General features: G+C 46.1%; 1 protein-coding gene across 1 annotated transcript in view; it reads right to left on the bottom strand.

Moving 5' to 3' along the window:
* The window catches only part of LOC134944449 (uncharacterized), a 235,903-nt gene that overhangs the window by 124,479 nt on the left and 91,615 nt on the right, over nucleotides 1–19,809 (bottom strand). The window contains exons 8-11 of the mRNA XM_063933024.1: nucleotides 19,558–19,668; nucleotides 15,453–15,515; nucleotides 11,024–11,365; nucleotides 1,925–2,269 (exon numbers count right to left, since the gene is read on the bottom strand). Coding sequence (XP_063789094.1) covers nucleotides 1,925–2,269; nucleotides 11,024–11,365; nucleotides 15,453–15,515; nucleotides 19,558–19,668 — 861 coding nt within the window. The remainder of the gene's footprint in view (nucleotides 1–1,924; nucleotides 2,270–11,023; nucleotides 11,366–15,452; nucleotides 15,516–19,557; nucleotides 19,669–19,809) is intronic.

Here is a 19,809-nt window from a genome sequence, read left to right as displayed (position 1 = left end):
GCTCTGGACGCAGACCTGGTTCACTGCTTATGGTCTTGCCCCAAGGTGCAGACACTATGGCAAGCACTCCAATCATACATTACAATAGTTGTCCATCCCTAATCAGCTGCTACCAGTAATGTACTAGCCACACTGACTACCTGACATCTGGGAGTTGTCCATCCCTAACCAGCTGTTACCAGTAATGTATTAGCCACACTGACTACCTGACATCTGGGAGTTGTCCATCCCTAACCAGCTGTTACCAGGAATGTATTAGCCACACTGACTACCTAACATCTGGGAGTTGTCCATCCCTAACCAGCTGTTACCAGTAATGTATTAGCCACACTGACTACCCAACATCTGGGAGTTGTCCATCCCTAACCAGCTGTTACCAGGAATGTTATTAGCCACACTGACTACCTGACATCTGGGAGTTGTCCATCCCTAACCAGCTGCTACCAGTAATGTATTAGCCACACTGACTACCTGACATCTGGGAGTTGTCCATCCCTAACCAGCTGTTACCAGTAATGTATTAGCCACACTGACTACCTGACATCTGGGAGTTGTCCATCCCTAACCAGCTGTTACCAGGAATGTATTAGCCACACTGACTACCTAACATCTGGGAGTTGTCCATCCCTAACCATCTGTTACCAGTAAAGTATTAGCCACACTGACTACCCGACATCTGGGAGTTGTCCATCCCTAACCAGCTGTTACCAGTAATGTATTAGCCACACCGACTACCCGATATCTGGGAGTTGTCCATCCCTAACCAGCTGTTACCAGGAATGTATTAGCCACACTGACTACCTAACATCTGGGAGTTGTCCATCCCTAACCAGCTGTTACCAGGAATGTTATTAGCCACACTGACTACCTGACATCTGGGAGTTATCCATCCCTAACCAGCTGTTACCAGGAATGTTATTAGCCACACTGACTACCTAACATCTGGTAGTTGTCCATCCCTAACCAGCTGTTACCAGGAATGTATTAGCCACACTGACTACATGACATCTGGGAGATGTCCATCCCAAACCATCTGTTACCAGTAAAGTATTAGCCACACTGACTACCCGACATCTGGGAGTTGTCCATCCCTAACCAGCTGTTACCAATAATGTATTAGCCAGACTGACTACCTGACACCTGGGAGTTGTCCATCCCTAATCAGCTGCTACCAGTAATGTATTAGCCACACCGACTACCCGACATCTGGGAGTTGTCCATCCCTAACCAGCTGTTACCAGGAATGTTATTAGCCACATTTCTTATTTAGCAAATTTTTATTTGAAAAGAAAATCTCCTTGCAACTAAGAGCCTGATTCACTATGGATTGCTAGCAGTCCTTAGCAATGCAGATTCAAGAGGTGCTACATACCACCTCCTCCCTGCAATTGCGATGCGATCGCATCTCAGATAAACTCTGAGTAAGCTTTAGGTTTCTCAGCCTTGCCATAGCAGTGCGGCTTCCGAGGCCAAGGTAACTCCTGGAAAACGGGGGCCACATACCCCCATTTTCACCCAACACCGGCCGCCTCCGCCCCTCCTTGCAAACACCTCAGCCGGTTCATCAGGAAGAGGCGTTCGCACATCTGTGCCGCGATTATAGGACCCGTTCTGCCCGTGCGCAATACTCAAACATCAGGAAAATGCAATAAGGATCGTATCAGCGATCCTTACTGAATTAGTCTCATCTAGGTTATTATTTTCTGAGGAGAAAGTACAGAACCGTGACTTTTGTTGGTAATTCATATAAGTGTTTCTGTATTAGCTCTATGGCCCTGCACCCTTTACTGCCAGGCTTCATTCCTCACAATAGTACTTTAAAATAAATGTGATACATGTTTGTTATAATGCGGTAAGTACTGTAGGTGTACATAGCCACCCCCCCCACCCCCGGTTGTGCCAGATAATGCTCAGTACTACTCACTTGTCACACGTAGCGGGCCTATTCTTCTCTCTATCGGGCTCTCAGAGCCGGGACGCTCCAGCCTGCAGATGAATACGGCTCCGTTATCGGACTCCTGTACTGGAGTGAAAGTCAGTTTTGCTATATCATCTCCAGACGGCTCATCTTTTCTTATATCGGCTATCTTGTTGATGTCGAAGTTCACAGGAACGGGCTCACTTGCATCTCTCGCTATTTTAAGCCATTTCACCGTGTGTTCATCAACAATATAATGAGAAATGGCGCACATCAGAGTGCCTCTGTTCTCCATGATCAGTTTTCCTCCTTCTATGGTTATTTCTTTCATCTCTGGATCAAGCAGCGTTCCTGTAAAAATGCAGACATCAGGGTAAGGAGTCAGAGTGGTATGTACTATACATGGCCATATCTCACACAGGGGCAGATTTATGAAGCCTGGTGAAGTGATAAAGTGGAAGGTGATAATGCACCAGCCAATCAGCTTCTAACTTCTATGTTACAGGCTGGGTTTGAAAAATGACAGTTGGGAGCTGACTGGCTGGTGCGTTATCACCTTCTACTTTATCACTTCCCCAGGCTTAATAAATCTGCCCCAGAGTTACAGCACAGAATTCCACAGATCATTTCTCACCAATGCCCCTGATTCTGAGTTGCATGCAACCTCGAATGTGTACGTATATTTTCGCATGCTGCACGTCACCTGTTACGTACAGTAGGTGCAATGCAGACGTACGTTTCTCAGCCACTTCCCTGCAGCTGATGTTTCTGGCTGGTAACTGGGCAGTAAGAATGGGAATGCACTTAAGAGAACACAGCCAAATCATCCATTAGCAACCTAGGCTCTTCCCTTATGTCCAGTGGGCCAGAGGTGCCCCAATTTGCAGAAACCAATTTTTATCTGTGTTTATGGAGAGGAGAAAGGGGGTCCAAACCAATAACTTGGCTAGGGCCCAATGTAGAGGATGACAACTTTTAGTTTAGGGAGCAAATGCAACCAAGTGTCTCCGGCTTTTCTACCGGCAGACGGCAACAGCAAAATGAAAAAAAAAAAACTGCAAGTGTGGTTAATCTAATAAGGATACAGTTTAAATGAGCAGTGATAAAGTTGAATAATTATTATGTCTAAGATCTATAATCAAATACAGTACATCACCTACCAGCCCTGTCTAACCGGGCAAAAAAAAAAACAGCGGTTCTCCCCTCTTCTGGCTGGGATAACAAAGCTGTAATTAGCATACTACCTTACGTTAGGTTTTACAGTTTCATACTGTATGTACTTATCACATTCAGATATCTCCTGGTACATCTTTGCTCCATACACCATGTAGTGTGCCCTGCTATTTGCGCCCTGACGTGCTGCTGGCTGGTGTTCTAAATTACTTAGTGTAGCATAACGTAGTAATGTAATGTACTGAGGCGCTGGAAAAGCCAGAAAGTTTAATACAATTTTCTGTCCACCAGAAGTCACTGTTCCTAAACTGCACAGCACATGTGTAAAATAGCCAACAAAGCTTCTGTAGCACCACCTGCTGATTGGCTGACGGAACCTGTCATTCATTACACTATACAGTAGTACTGAACTGCATTCACCTCATTACATAATGTAAAGAAGCCTGTTTTAAAGATGCACAGAAAGTTTTTCATAAATGGAGATCATTTCAGTATCAATTGTTAAATCTCTAAGTGCATAAGAAATATACCGGTAATATATTTGACTAATTTTATACACAAGCATATTTTGTAGGTATACAGGTATACCTATCATTATATACCTTACACGGAAAATGAGCATATTCCATAAACTTAGATATGTAATCTTTATACACACACATTAGTTTATGTATAAGATACATGTTCCTTTAACAGATTTTGTATAAAACATCAGCAGGTTCAGTGTATATAATAGAATTGGAATTAGCCCAAAATAAGGCTAGCCAGTTTCTAACTTGTTACCAAGGACAGTAGGTCCTAATATGAACATAAAGTTTAGAGAGATTCTAAATAAGATAGTGGGTGTGGTTTGGACCGCGTGCAAAGCCGTGGCTGAGCCGCCTGAAGGATCCAGGCTGTATACAGCGATCCGCTGTGCTGCCCGCTGGACCCCACACCGCTACACCAGGTGCGTGCAGATACGAATAGCCCTGCCGCTGCAGAGGCCGAATCCCCACCTAACCCCGTGACCGCACCCAGTATACTCCGCGGCCCAGCCGCCATCACTGGAAGACGGGAACATTCACCGTGACACAGATCCGGCTTGTACAGCGGCTGTCTCTAAGGTGCATCCTGCTGACCCCTGCGAATTTGGGAGAGAGACAACACCGTGCTGCACATCCAGGACTCCTCAGGTACCGCGCTGGTCGCTGCCTGGGGTTTACCCTCACTGCTGATGCAAGGAGCGATTGGGCTCTCCTACCTCACCCTCCTCCTTCCACAGAGAGCACTTATATAATACATATCGCACCTCCATTCCCCTGCTCACAACTATTTAGCAGCAATACCCGTTATGGAAAAATATGTAGCCAAAACGCCTCGTGCGTAAAAGAATTCACAAAACAAAAATAAACCAGCAACTAAAGATAAAGACCAAAGTCCTACTCAACAGAGATATTCACCCTCACCGGGCAGAAAAGATCCAGTTGACCTGCTGCCCCCTGACATCCAGGCTAGCCCATCTGCAATGCAGAAAGCCAGGGAAATTGCAGAAATCATTTCACCACTATTAGATGCCAAGCTGGCACCATTAATGGAGGCCATCACATCAGCTGCTGCACAACTGACCCAACACACACAGCGCCTGGCAGATGCCGAAGATCGCATCTCCACACTGGAAGACGACCATAATGCGATACAAACACAGCAGCAAGCACATGATAACACCTTGGCGGCCATGAGTGATAAACTCGAGGAATTGGAAAATTGCAACCGTCGGAACAACTTGCGCCTGATTGGCCTCCCTGAATCCGTCAAACAAAAAGATCTACTAGATTTGGTTACTTACTGGCTCCCCGCAACACTTGGTTTTCCCTCTTCACCCACTTCCTACATGGTCAAAAGGGCACACCATATCGGCCCTGATAGACAATCCTCACAAGCTTCCCAGACCCGCCCTAGACCGGTAATCTTTAAACTGCTAAATTACCTTGACAAGGTGAAGATTTTAGAAGCATATCGTAAATGCTCAGACCTCCACCATGAAGGATCTAAAATTCTGCTTTTTCAAGACTTTTCTTTCCAGGTTTCAACGCAACGAAGAGAGTTCTCCCCGGTTTGCAAAGAACTATTTTCCAAAAATATCAGATTCGCTCTACTATACCCTGCAAAGTTAAGACTCTTTCATGCAGGCAAACCACATTTTTTCCATACCCCAGAAGCTGCTCGCAACTTCCTCAAGTCTATATCAGACTCGCACTCAGATTCTAGAATGGACGATGCTGATTGACTTTCCTAAAACCAAGTATTTCTTCGCTCTTTTTCTCTCTCCTCTCTCCTCTCTGCTCCAATGGATAATGTAATATTAATAATATATATCTGGCTCATACAGCCATTGATGAGTGGATACACTTCTTACTTGATGGGGGTGGGGGGATGGCGGAGAGCTCTACTCCCAATTGTTCTGTCGGCTCCCTTTTTGTTTCCTCTCCCCCTTCTCTTTTCTATTCATACTAAGGTTTCAGTTATATATGGATGGTTATTGTTACTATCATATTTGGTTCAAAAATGTAAAAATGTTTTTGATAGGTGGCCAAAGTTGTATCAGCAAATATTTTGTACATATACAAAAATTTCTCGTTATATTATGAAAGTGACCCCACATGACTTCCTTACATGCTTCTTTGACCCCTCCCCTGCTCGCTGGGACTGGGGAGTGGGTTACCGATTGTGGCTTCTCCTTCTGCGTTCCATCAGACTGGGCATTGGATAATGTTGAATCCCGAAGAGGCCGAAACTCCTCTTGATAACTCAAAGAGGTCTCTTAAATTTGTCTCATGGAACGTGGAGGGTTTGAACACACCAATCAAGAGGAAAAAAGTACTAAACCACCTTAAAAAATTTCACCCCGATGTGGTATTACTACAAGAGACACATTGGCGAATCACTGACCCTAACGTACTTAGGGATACTTGGGTGGGAGACTTTAGAAGTGCATCATATACTACCAAAACAAGGGGAGTGGTAATCCTTTTTCGAAAATCAATACATTATGCGATCAGGGAGGAACGAGTGGACCCAGAGGGTAGATTCCTGTTTTTAAAGGTTGATATCGAGGGAGAACGTTTCACTCTGGCTTGTATTTATGCCCCCACAGGGCCTAACGCTTCATTTTTCTCAGATATTTTTGTTCACTTACAGGATTGGGTAGAAGGATCCTTGATACTAGGAGGAGATCTTAATGTCGTTCTAGATCCGATGCTAGATGTGTCAGGTGGTCCCAGACAATCAGGTTTGAATAGATCTACTCCCCCACCACTGTCCCTAATGCTAGACTCCTTACAGCTCATAGATCCTTGGCGATTTCTTAATCCTGATTCCAGGGAATACTCCTTCTCACACCCACACAAAATATTCTCCAGACTAGATTATTGGCTAGTATCCTCCTCTTTAATACATAGAATACAAGACACCACCATCGCTAACATCCTTCTATCAGATCATGCTCCAATTACATTATCAATTACCCTGACCACACCCCGTCTATACTCTTACACCTGGCGGTTCCCAGAACATCTAACACACTCAGAAGACTTTAAACTCTACTTGACCCAATCATACCTCAATTACACAGGCGATAATGCAATACATATTGATAACATGAACCTCTTCTGGCAGGCTTCTAAACCGGTCATTAGAGGTCAAGTGATCTCATATGTAGCCGCCAGAAAGAGACAACTAAGGGAGAGAATGGCTAAAGCCTCTCTCCAGGTTACTTCCATTTATTCTCAACTATTGGCCGATCCATCGGAATCCAATAGAACACGATATAAAGATGCTAAATTAGTCTACGACACACTATGCACGGAGCAGGCCAAACTGTTCCTTTCCTTCCAGTCCAACAAATATTTCCGTTGGGGTAATCGCCCTGGAAAATTATTGGCAAATATGGTGAAGGCTCATGCAACCGCCAAACATATCTCGACTATTCGAGACGCCCTCGCTTCACCAGCGCTAACACAAGAGGCAATTAGCGATACCTTTCTGTCCTTCTTTGAGACTTTATACACGGCCCCTCTGGACCAACCAGAACTTGGCTCAGAGTTTTTAACAAAAGCCGACCTTCCCACATTATCAGAAGAAGACAAAGAACTCCTCACTACTCCCATTACTGCAGAGGAATTGGAAGCAATTATTAAATCCCTACCCAATGGGAAATCTCCCGGCCCAGACGGACTGTCTGCAGCCTATTACAAACTACTCTTACCACATATTAGCGAGCATCTTTTAATTTTATATAATTCAATTCTGACAGGACACCCGGCTCCTCATAACTTCAACACAGCACGAGTCATAGTCCTCCCCAAACCCAATAAGGACCACACCCTGGTCTCGTCCTACCGACCAATCTCACTATTGAAGCAAGATTTTAAAATATTCACGAAGATATTGGCTTCCCGACTCCAGTTGGTCCTACCTAAACTACTTCATCCCGCCCAAACAGGGTTCCTACGTAACAGACACTCTGTGCATAATGTTCGCTCTCTCCTAGCGGCCATGACCAAAACTCATGACTCGTTGGAGATGGGGAACATTGTTCTAAGTTGTGATGCAGACAAGGCATTTGACCGAGTCTCTTGGGCCCACATTGACAGAATACTCAGATTCCAAAATTTTGGCCTAGACTTTCTTCAGGTATTTCATACCCTTTATCGTACCCCCCAAGCCTTCTTAACAATTAATGGTCATAACTCTAGACTCTTTTCCTTACACTGTGGCACAAGACAGGAATGCCCTCTACTCTATCTCCTCTACTGTTTAACTTAGCCTTGGACCCGCTTCTTCGCCACTTTATAAAGGAAACGAAATGGCAGGGTATAAAACTGGCAGACCGAGAACTTAAATTCTCAGCATTTGCAGATGACATCCTATTGTACTTTAGCAACCCCAAAGAGGCCATCCCACATCTACTAGACATATTAAAATCCTTTGAACAAGTTTCTGGGTTTAAAATCAACTACTCTAAAACGGAGGCTTTGGCCTTCTTCCCTTCGGCCAAAATGGGTTGGGACACCACCTTCCCATTTCAATGGGCCCCAAATAACCGCATTACCTATCTAGGTATTGTGTTTTCTAGTCATCCATCTGAATTGTATCCCCTCAACTTCTCACCATTACTCACTAAAACATATGCTGACTTCGCTAGGTGGGCCCACCTCCCCCTTACATATACGGGCAGAAGTCATTTGTATAAAATTATTAGCTTCCCACGTTACTTATATGTGCTTCAGATGCTCCCGCTGATTCCACCCAAGGACACATTCACTCAATTGGATAAAGCAGTATCCACATTTATTTGGGCGGGAAAACGCCCTAGATTTTCATTGTTTAAATTGCGCCAACCTCGGTCCCTTGGTGGATTAAATTTACCATGTCTGTATACTTATGCTCTAGCAGCTAATTATAGGATTGCAGTGGACTGGATCAGCGGACAAAGCATATATGCAAACACATATCTAGAACAATCCTTCACACCTTCTTGGAACCTGATAACCCTGTTACATACAACACCCAACTCCATGCCAAATAGAGCAAAACACAATTTACTTATATCCTCCACTTGTACAGCATGGCGATCAGTCCGCTCACGACTTGGAATATCACAATACAAATCACTGTTTCTACCTCTCTGGGGTAATCCAGACTTTCAACCCCACACAACCTCACATATATTTCATACCTGGCACAATGGAGGCCTGTAATATATCCACCAATTTTTGAATGCCGAAACATTGACTCTACTAACACACTCGCAGGTCATAGCGCGTTTCCCACATTTACAGATACCACTGTTCCCATTCCTTCAAGCCTGCAGTTACGTACAGAGGGCCCTGTCCTTGATACCACAACATGATAAATCTCACAATCTGGATAAAACACTACGCCTGTCCGTGAATAACACCTTTTCCACAGCCTTTATATATTCACACTCTCGCACCTTACTAAACATAGACACAGGCTCAGTGGGACTTATGAAATGGAGAATAGAGTTCCCGGATCTCTCCTTAAAAGTGATACTAGAGGCCAACACTTATCTAGACAAAACACTGGGTTCCATTTCATACTCCGAAATGCACCAGAAAATCCTACATAGAGCATATGTTACCCCAAAGCTACGACACCTCATGGGAGCTGCCCCCTCATCCCACTGTTTTAAATGTGCTGCTCTGGACGCAGACCTGGTTCACTGCTTATGGTCTTGCCCCAAGGTGCAGACACTATGGCAAGCACTCCAATCATACATTACAATAGTTGTCCATCCCTAATCAGCTGCTACCAGTAATGTACTAGCCACACTGACTACCCGACATCTGGGAGTTGTCCATCCCTAACCAGCTGTTACCAGGAATGTATTAGCCACACTGACTACCTAACATCTGGGAGTTGTCCATCCCTAACCATCTGTTACCAGTAAAGTATTAGCCCCACTGACTATCCGACATCTGGGAGTTGTCCATCCCTAACCAGCTGTTACCAGTAATGTATTAGCCACACCGACTACCCGACATCTGGGAGTTGTCCATCCCTAACCAGCTGTTACCAGGAATGTATTAGCCACACTGACTACCTAACATCTGGGAGTTGTCCATCCCTAACCAGCTGTTACCAGGAATGTTATTAGCCACACTGACTACCTGACATCTGGGAGTTGTCCATCCCTAACCAGCTGTTACTAGGAATGTTATTAGCCACACTGACTACCTGACATCTGGGAGTTGTCCATCCCTAACCAGTTGTTACCAGGAATGTATTAGCCACACTGACTACATGACATCTGGGAGTTGTCCATCCCTAACCAGCTGTTACCAGTAATGTATTAGCCACACCGACTACCCGACATCTGGGAGTTGTCCATCCCTAACCAGCTGTTACCAGGAATGTATTAGCCACACTGACTACCTAACATCTGGGAGTTGTCCATCCCTAACCAGCTGTTACCAGGAATGTTATTAGCCACACCGACTACCCGACATCTGGGAGTTGTCCATCCCTAACCAGCTGTTACCAGGAATGTTATTAGCTACACTGACTACCTGACATCTGGGAGTTGTCCATCCCTAACCAGCTGTTACCAGGAATGTATTAGCCACACTGACTACATGACATCTGGGAGTTGTCCATCCCAAACCATCTGTTACCAGTAAAGTATTAGCCACACTGACTACCCGACATCTGGGAGTTGTCCATCCCTAACCAGCTGTTACGAGGAATGTTATTAGCCAGTAGTCACATTTCTTATTTAGCAAATTTTTATTTGAAAAGAAAATCTCCTTGCAACTAAGAGCCTGATTCACTATGGATTTCTAGCAGTCCTTAGCAATGCAGATTCAAGAGGTGCTACATACCACCTCCTCCCTGCAATTGCGATGCGATCGCATCTCAGATAAACTCTGAGTAAGCTTTAGGTTTCTCAGCCTTGCCATAGCAGTGCGGCTTCCGAGGCCAAGGTAACTCCTGGAAAACGGGGGCCACATACCCCTGTTTTCACCCAACACCGGCCGCCTCCGCCCCTCCTTGCAAACACCTCAGCCGGTTCATCAGGCAGACGCGTTCGCATATCTGTGCCGCGATTATAGGACCCGTTCTGCCCGTGCGCAATACTCAAACATTGGAGAAATGCAATAAGGATCGTATCAGCGATCCTTACTGAATTAGTCTCGTCTAGGTTATTATTTTCTGAGGAGAAAGTACAGAAATTTTACTTTTGCTGGTAATTCATATAAGTGTCTCCGTATTAGCTATATGGCCCGGCACCCTTTACTACCAGGCTTCATTCCTCACAATAGTACTTTAAAATAAATCTGATACATGTTTGTTATAATGCGGTAAGTACTATAGGTGTATATAGCCACCCCCCCCTGGTTGTGCCAGATAATACTCAGTACTACTCACTTGTCACACGTAGCGGGCCTATTCTTCTCTCTATCGGGCTCTCAGAGCCGGGACGCTCCAGCCTGCAGATGAATACGGCCCCGTTATCGGACTCCTGTACTGGAGTGAAAGTCAGTTTTGCTGTATCATCTCCAGACGGCTCATCTTTACTTATATCGGCTATCTTGATGTCGGAGTTCACAGGAACGGGCTCACTTGCATCTCTCGCTATTTTAAGCCATTTCACCGTGTGTTTACCAACAATATAATGAGAAATGGCGCACATCAGAGTGCCTCTGTTATCCATGATCAGTTTTCCTCCTTCTATGGTTATTTCTTTCATCTCTGGATCAAGCAGCGTTCCTGTAAAAATGCAGACATCAGGGTAAGGAGTCAGAGTGGTATGTACTATACATGGCCGTATCTCACACAGGAGCAGATTTATGAAGCCTGGTGAAGTGATAAAGTGGAAGGTGATAATGCACCAGCCAATCAGCTTCTAACTTCTATGTTACAGGCTGGGTTTGAAAAATGACAGTTGGGAGCTGACTGGCTGGTGCGTTATCACCTTCTACTTTATCACTTCCCCAGGCTTAATAAATCTGCCCCAGAGTTACAGCACAGAATTCCACAGATCATTTCTCACCAATGCCCCTGATTCTGAGTTGCATGCAACCTCGAATGCGTACGTATATTTTCGCATGCTGCACATGTCACCTGTTACGTACAGTAGGTGCAATGCAGACGTACGTTTCTCAGCCACTTCCCTGCAGCTGATGTTTCTGGCTGGTAACTGGGCAGTAAGAATGGGAATGCACTTAAGAGAACACAGCCAAATCATCCATTAGCAACCTAGGCTCTTCCCTTATGTCCAGTGGGCCAGAGGTGCCCCAATTTGCAGAAACCAATTTTTATCTGTGTTTATGGAGAGGAGAAAGGGGGTTCAAACCAATAACTTGGCTAGGGCCCAATGTAGAGGATGACAACTTTTAGTTTAGGGAGCAAATGCAACCAAGTGTCTCCGGCTTTTCTACCGGCACACGACAACAGCAAAATGAAAAAAATGCAAGTGTGGTTAATCTAATAAGGATGCAGTTTAAATGAGCAGTGATAAAGTTGAATAATTATTATGTCTAAGATCTATAATCAAATACAGTACATCACCTACTCTGTCCCTGTCTGACCGGGCGAAAACACAGCGGTTCTCCCCTCTTCTGGCTGGGATAACAAAGCTGTAATCAGCATACTACCTTACGTTAGGTTTTACAGTTTCATACTGTATGTATCACATTCAGATATCTCCTGGTACATCTTTGTTCCATACACCATGTTGTGTGCCCTGATATTTGCGCCCTGATGTGCCGCTGGCTGGTGTTCTAAATTACTTAGTGTAGCATAAGGTAGTAATGTAATGTACTGAGGCGTTGGAAAAGCCAGAAAGTTTAATACAATTTCTGTCCACCAGATGTCACTGTTCCTAAACTGCACAGCACATGTGTAAAATAGCCAACAAAGCTTCTGTAGCACCACCTGCTGATTGGCTGACGGAACCTGTCATTCATTACACTATACAGTAGTACTGAACTGCATTTACCTCATTACATAATGTAAAGAAGCCTGTTTTAAAGATGCACAGGAAGTTTTTCATAAATGGAGATCATTTCAGTATCAATTGTTAAATCTCTAAGTGCATAAGAAATATACCGGTAATATATTTGACTAATTTTATATACAAGCATATTTTGTAGGTATACAGGTATACCTATCATTATATACCTTACATGGAAAATGAGCATATTCCATAGACTTAGATATGTGATCTTTATACACACACACACAATAGTTTATGTATAAGATACATGTTCCTTTACCAGATTTTGTATAAAACATCAGCAGGTTCAGTGTATATAATAGAATTGGAATTAGCCCAAAATAAGGCTAGCCAGCTTCTAACTTGTTACAAAGGACAGTAGGTCCCAATATGAACATAAAGTTTAGAGATTCTAAATAAGATAGTGGGTGTGTTAAAAGAATTCAGTGTCACCAAGAAATATAAAAATTGGTGTACCACCAAATTTCAAGTTGTTATGGTCATCTAACCCAGGCTGAGAGTATGCTATATACAAGGGCATGTTCTTTCAAATAAATAATTAATTGTTTTATTAAGCTGAATTCAATTCAATCTGTTACTTTATGTAACAAGTAAACAAAGTTTAAAATGATATTAAACAGATGGGGGCTCGTCCGGGATATGAACCTGGGACCTCTTGCAGGTCCCCCAGGTAAGTAAGTGTATTAATGCTGCTATTTTGCAGTTTCCAAAGGTCTCTCAGCACATAACACACGTGGAAGCTGTTACAGCACAGAGTACATATATTGATCACCCAGATTTATCAGCCTCTCCTGTTGTATATCAGAAACTTTTGAGCCTATGCAGAGGCTAAATGAAAATTCACTATTACTGTTGCCAGCTAATACTCCTAGTGATTTTACAGTTTTCCAGAATGGGTATATATTGGAAGATTCAATAGCTTCCAGCGGAAGATATATCAAATTCTATTCATCTATTTGAACATATGACATCTGATGAGATAGACCATAATTATAATTATTATGCTTTGTTTTAGTTTTTTTGTGGTCGGCAACACTAACTGCGAACACCTTTGCCTGATTGACAGGCAGAGGCAGGCGGTGGGCGGCGACCAAGTGTTTTCGGGCCAGCGTTGGGGAAACAAGGGCATGTTGGCAGCATTTTCCTGGGGGCTGTGCGTCATCACGCAGCTGTTCGATCGATAAAATGGTGATGGGACTCCTGCCATCGCAGCCTGGTTGCGCCGGCAGGAGGATTCACTAGTTTCTGTGACCACACTTTTATTGTGTTGCAATCGCAATTAGAGTGTGATCGCAGTGGGTGGGTGGTGGGTAGCATGCTGGGTGACCGTGCCATGCGATAGGTGGCCCCCAGCATGCGATTGCAAGGATTGCAGATTCTGCTAAAAAGCATAATCTGCAATCCTTACTATATTAGGCCCCAAGGGTAGTAATTTCTATCTTCTTTAACCATAGGACCCAGATTTTGCTAAAAAGCAGAACCTGAAACTGCTTCTATAGCATGCTGGGTGCTGCGCAGGGCAAGGTCGCCCAGTATGCTAATCGTCAGGCAGCGGTGCGATCGCAAAACAATTGCGATTGCATTGCTGAGTCCAGAATTAATTATGTCCCCTACGGACGCAGCATGGCTGTGTATACAGGCGGTCAGCTGCCATCTTTTTCATTGGAGCGGCTGTGTGTGAAAACGGTCCAGCCATACCTGAATTGCCAGATCACTCCCCCACAACGGTACGTCACCGCCGCCCGCCGCTATCACTCAAAGTGTGATTGCATTCCGGGGGGGGGATGTGAACGCACTTTGCTTTTCGCTCATGCGCTGTGCGAATGTAGCATATACATAGAAGTCCGAAAGGCGTCTGTTAGCGATTTTCGGTCTGTCACAATCCAACCTGAATGAGGGCCATAGTCTCCACAGATGAGGCAGCTCCTGAGAGAGCTCTGTCTGCTCCATATCTAAGCAATTAAATATAGCTCTCTCAATGCAACTCACAGCCTCTATGTGCTGCACTCTCTCCTCAGAGCCGTTCTGCCTCCACTCAGGTGCCACTCTACTTCCGACACCTGCCTCTGCAACTCCCCATCACACATCAATTCCCTCGCTGGGACCGCTTCAAAGTCAACAGGTTATTTTCTCTCCTTTAAGGTACTGCAAATGTCAGGAACCATGCACTATACCTCCCTTGGACAGCACGGGCTCCATCTTTCTCTCGCTCTGAGGTAATGCCATCCAACTGTCACTTTTTTTCCCAGCATCCCTTAGCACAGTCTGCACAACCAACTGCAACCGGTTCTAGGCAGCCGTAGCTTCTGGCAGATTCTTGCCCACACCACCAATTATGTGTAAGTACACATATTTATTACATATTTGAGGTACAAACATATTATATTATATTATATATTATAACAAATATTTCGAACAATGCCACCTGTGCTCTAACTATGGTTAATTACCCTTTGGTTTTGTAACCATTCAGGACATATATTAACTATTGCAGTTTAATACACCTGACCCCTTTCAATACAGGGGTTAGACAGGTGGAAGCTGACTATGGGGGAGTTGTATTAAACCTTCTAATGACTAGAGGTTGAGAAGTTGCCCATAGCAACCAATCAGATTATACTAGCTTTCATTTTACAGGATGTACTAGATAAAGGATAGCTAGAATCTGATTGGTTGCAAATAGGAACTCCTCACCTTGTCCTTTTTAAAGGGTTGAAAAATCTCCCTTTTAAGACACCGTATCACTTAGGGGTCCAAAAACCCTTCAGGTGGCCCAATATCTACTCTAGGTTTGGTGGTTGCTTATTTTAGTGACATTTATCTAATATCTATAATTACCTTCTTTCTTGCGGTTCGTCCTGTCAATTAAAGGATCCATCTCTGTCTTATCTTTCAATTCTTCTGTGATCCAAAGAAAGCTTTGATGAAAATGTGAACCAGTACCTCATATTTCTACTGCTGACAATCATCCATAAAGCGAATTTATATTAGAAAAGCGTCCGGTACCGTGGGAAATACAGATACAGTGCGGCCAAGTGGGGTTCCAGTCAATGGATAGACAGTTTCTAGTAAGACAGGTCAACAGATACAATAGGTCGACACAAGTTTGTTTTTTTCAACTTTTGCTTGACTTACCAGCCACGTGGACTATGACTAGGAACAGTAACCTGTGATGTGCGCAGCTGTAGCGGAGTGAGCCACCTTTGCCGAAACACGGCGAGCCTCTGCGTTTTCACTAATCATGGTCACGCACTGTGTAAAATGGACAAAATTGGACAAAAAAAAAACAAACAAGCAAACTTGTGTCACCCTTATTTGTGATGAACATTTTCATGTCAACCTTTTAACCCTGACGACCTTAGGGTCAAAAGGTCAACAGTGAAAATGTCTGTCAACCTTTTGCATGTCGACCAGATGGGGTCGATCTATTGACTGTCTATATATTTTATGTAGATCTATTATATCACAAGGGCCTAATTCAGACCTGATCGCAACAGCGAATTTGTTAGCAGTTGTGCAAAACCATGTGCACTGCAGGTGAGGCAGATGTAACATGTGCAGAGAGAGTTAGATTTGGGTGGATTATGTAGTTTCTGTGCAGGGTAAATACCGGCTGCTTTATTTTTACACTGCAATTTAGATTTCAGTTTGAACACACCACACCCAAATCTAACTCTCTCTGCACATGTTACATCTCCCCCCCCCCCCCCCTGCAGTGCACATAGGGGGTAATTCTGACCTATTTGCTCACTGCCGTTCATCACAGTGCAGCGATAAAGTTAGAAGTGCGCATGTGCCGGCGTATGGCTGACGGCTGTCGTAGCCTAGCAATCGCCTCTGCCTAATTGACAGGCAGAGGCGGTTGTGGCACGGCGGCGTTTGGCCGCCGTTTTGTGGGAGCAGTCTGGCCAATGCAGGTGTTGCTGTACCGTGCGGAGGGCAGGCCGCAGCAGCCGCTGCGAACCGGGCAGCAACAAGTAGCTCCCGGACAGCACGCAAAAGCTGCGCTGGACGGGAGCTACTCCTGAAGTGCAAAAGCATCGCCGCTGTGCAATGCTTTTGCACTTCTGCCGGGGGGGATGGCAGGGGGAGGCGGCCTGACATGCGGGGCGGACTATCCCTGTGCTGGGCGTCCTCCCGCATGTCAGTGTGCCTGATCGTAGCCCTAGAAAATTTAGCAGGGCTATGATCAGGTCTGAATTAGGCCCATGGATTTGCCCAAGTGCTAACAAATTTGCAGCAGTGATCAGATCTGAATTCTTATCTAGCAGGTACATAGGGGCTGGAGCTGGGCAGCAGCAAGTCCGTGACTATGGGCGGATCTTCTGGGATTTCACCATGTGCAAACTCTGTAGCTGAGCATACGCATCTCAGTCATATCTCTATTTATAAATGTGCCCTGATAATGGTGACGGCCGGTGTAGGTGTGTGCTGATAATGGTGACGGCCGGTGTAGGTGTGTGCTGATAATGGTGACGGCCGGTGTAGGTGCGTGCTGATAATGGTGACGGCCGGTGTAGGTGCGTGCTGATAATGGTGACGGCCGGTGTAAGCGTGTGCTGATAATGGTGACGGCCGGTGTAGGTGCGTGCTGATAATGGTGACGGCCGGTGTAAGCGTGTGCTGATAATGGTGACGGCCGGTGTAAGTGTGCTATGATAATGGTGACGGCCGGTGTAAGTGTGCAATGATAATGGTGACGGCCGGTGTAAGTGTGCAATGATAATGGTGACGGCCGGTGTAAGTGTGCAATGATAATGGTGACGGCCGGTGTAAGTGTGCAATGATAATGGTGACGGCCGGTGTAAGTGTGCAATGATAATGGTGACGGCCGGTGTAAGTGTGCAATGATAATGGTGACGGCCGGTGTAAGTGTGCAATGATAATGGTGATGGCCGGTGTAAGTGTGCAATGATAATGGTGACGGCCGGTGTAAGTGTGTGCTGATAATGGTGACGGCCGGTGTAGGTGTGCGCTGATAATGGTGACGGCCAGTGTAGGTGTGCGCTGATAATGGTGACGGCCGGTGTAGGTGTGCACAGATAATGGTCACGACCGGTGTAGGTGTGCGCTGATAATGGTGATATGGTTATGCAGCCACGTGTAGAAGCGGGAACCCTAATACTAAGCGCTATACCACATACCACTGCTCTGCCAGCCATATGGGAAGGATAATCTGTACAGTAACTGGGGGAGATGTGTCAAATCTTCTAATGAGTGGAAATGTGGACAAAAGGAGGAGTTGCTCATAGCAACCAATTGTCTTCTACCTACCATTTCATAGCATGCTCAAGATAAATGCTCACTAGAAGCACATTGGTTGCTATGGGAAACATCTCCACTTGTCCACTCTTTAGAGAAGCATTGACATATTTCCCCCAAAGAGCTTTGCATCAATTTCCATACTGTAATTGCATTCTGCAATCTGCATAGTACAATACTAACTATATATTAGTGGTTGGCTATGGATCCTGACACATTTTGGTAAACACTAACCCTTCCCCTACCCTAATCCACCCCTCCTGCAGCCTGATCCGAACCGTCCCTCCCGGAGCTTTACCCTAACCCTCCCTCCCTGCATCCTAACCTCCTCTTCCACAGCCTAACCCTAACCCTCCCCTCCCGCAACCAAACCCTCCCTTCCCGCAGCCTAACCCTAACCCTCCCCTCCTGCAACCTAACCCTCCCTTCCCGTAGCCTAACCCTAACCCTCCCCTCCCGCAACCTAACTCTCCCTTCCCGCAGCCTAACCCTCCCCTCCCGCAACTTAACCCTCCCTTCCCGCAGCCTAACCCTAACCCTCCCCTCCCGCAAACCTAACCCTCCCTTCCCGCAGCCTAACCCTAACCCTCCCCTCCCGCAACCTAACTCTCCCTTCCCGCAGCCTAACCCTCCCCTCCCGCAACTTAACCCTCCCTTCCCGCAGCCTAACCCTAACCCTCCCCTCCCGCAAACCTAACCCTCCCTTCCCGCAGCCTAACCCTAACCCTCCCCTCCCGCAACCTAACTCTCCCTTCCCGCAGCCTAACCCTCCCCTCCCGCAACCTAACTCTCCCTCCCTGCATCCTAACCTCCTCTTCCACAGCCTAACCCTAACCCTCCCCTCCCGCAACCAAACCCTCCCTTCCCGCAGCCTAACCCTAACCCTCCCCTCCTGCAACCTAACCCTCCCTTCCCGTAGCCTAACCCTAACCCTCCCCTCCCGCAACCTAACTCTCCCTTCCCGCAGCCTAACCCTCCCCTCCCGCAACTTAACCCTCCCTTCCCGCAGCCTAACCCTAACCCTCCCCTCCCGCAAACCTAACCCTCCCTTCCCGCAGCCTAACCCTAACCCTCCCTTCCCGCAGCCTAACCCTCCTCTCCCGCAACCTAACCCTCCCTTCCCACAGCCTAACCCTAACCCTCCCTTCCTGCAACCTAACCCTCCCTTCCCACAGCCTAACCCTAACCCTCCCCTCCCGCAACCTAACCCTCCCTTCCCGCAGCCTAACCCTTACCCTCCCCTCCCGCAACCTAACCCTCCCTTCCCGTAGCCTAACCCTCCCCTCCCGCAACCTAACCCTCCCTTCCCGCAGCCTAACCCTAACCCTCCCCTCCCGCAACCTAACCCTCCCTTCCCGCAGCCTAACCCTAACCCTCCCGCAACCTAACCCTCCCTTCCTGCAACCTAACCCTCCCTTCCCGCAGCCTAACCCTAACCCTCCCCTCCCACAACCTAACCCTCCCTTCCCGCAGCCTAACCCTTACCCTCCCCTCCCGCAACCTAACCCCCCCTTCCCGTAGCCTAACCCTAACCTCCTCTCCTGCAGCCTAATCCTAACCCTCCCGCTACTGCCTAACCCCCCTCTGGCATCCTAACGCCCCTGTGAAGCCTACTCCTAACCCTCCCCTCCTGCAGCCTACTCCTAACCCTCCCCTCCTGCAGCCTAACCCTAATACTTACCTTCGGTATTACAACTGTCAAGATTCTGCATGCAGTTTTTTGAGCGCTGTTGGGATTCCGATGTTATATTGCCAAGCGGTGTCCTGTCTGTCGAGTTGCCAACTTCATCCCCTACACAATAAAACCTGGTTATTGATCTTGGCACAGTTACTGTATCACAGGACTTCTCACCCCTGTACAAACTCCATTTGGTCTCTAAAACACATTTTATAAAGTTATACATTAGACGTGACATTTGTTGATTAGGCTCTG

This window comes from Pseudophryne corroboree, chromosome 7, assembly GCF_028390025.1.
Source record: "Pseudophryne corroboree isolate aPseCor3 chromosome 7, aPseCor3.hap2, whole genome shotgun sequence".
Classification (NCBI taxonomy): domain Eukaryota; kingdom Metazoa; phylum Chordata; class Amphibia; order Anura; family Myobatrachidae; genus Pseudophryne; species Pseudophryne corroboree.
Note: the sequence above shows the minus strand (reverse complement) of the source record. Positions and strands in the feature narration are given on the sequence as shown.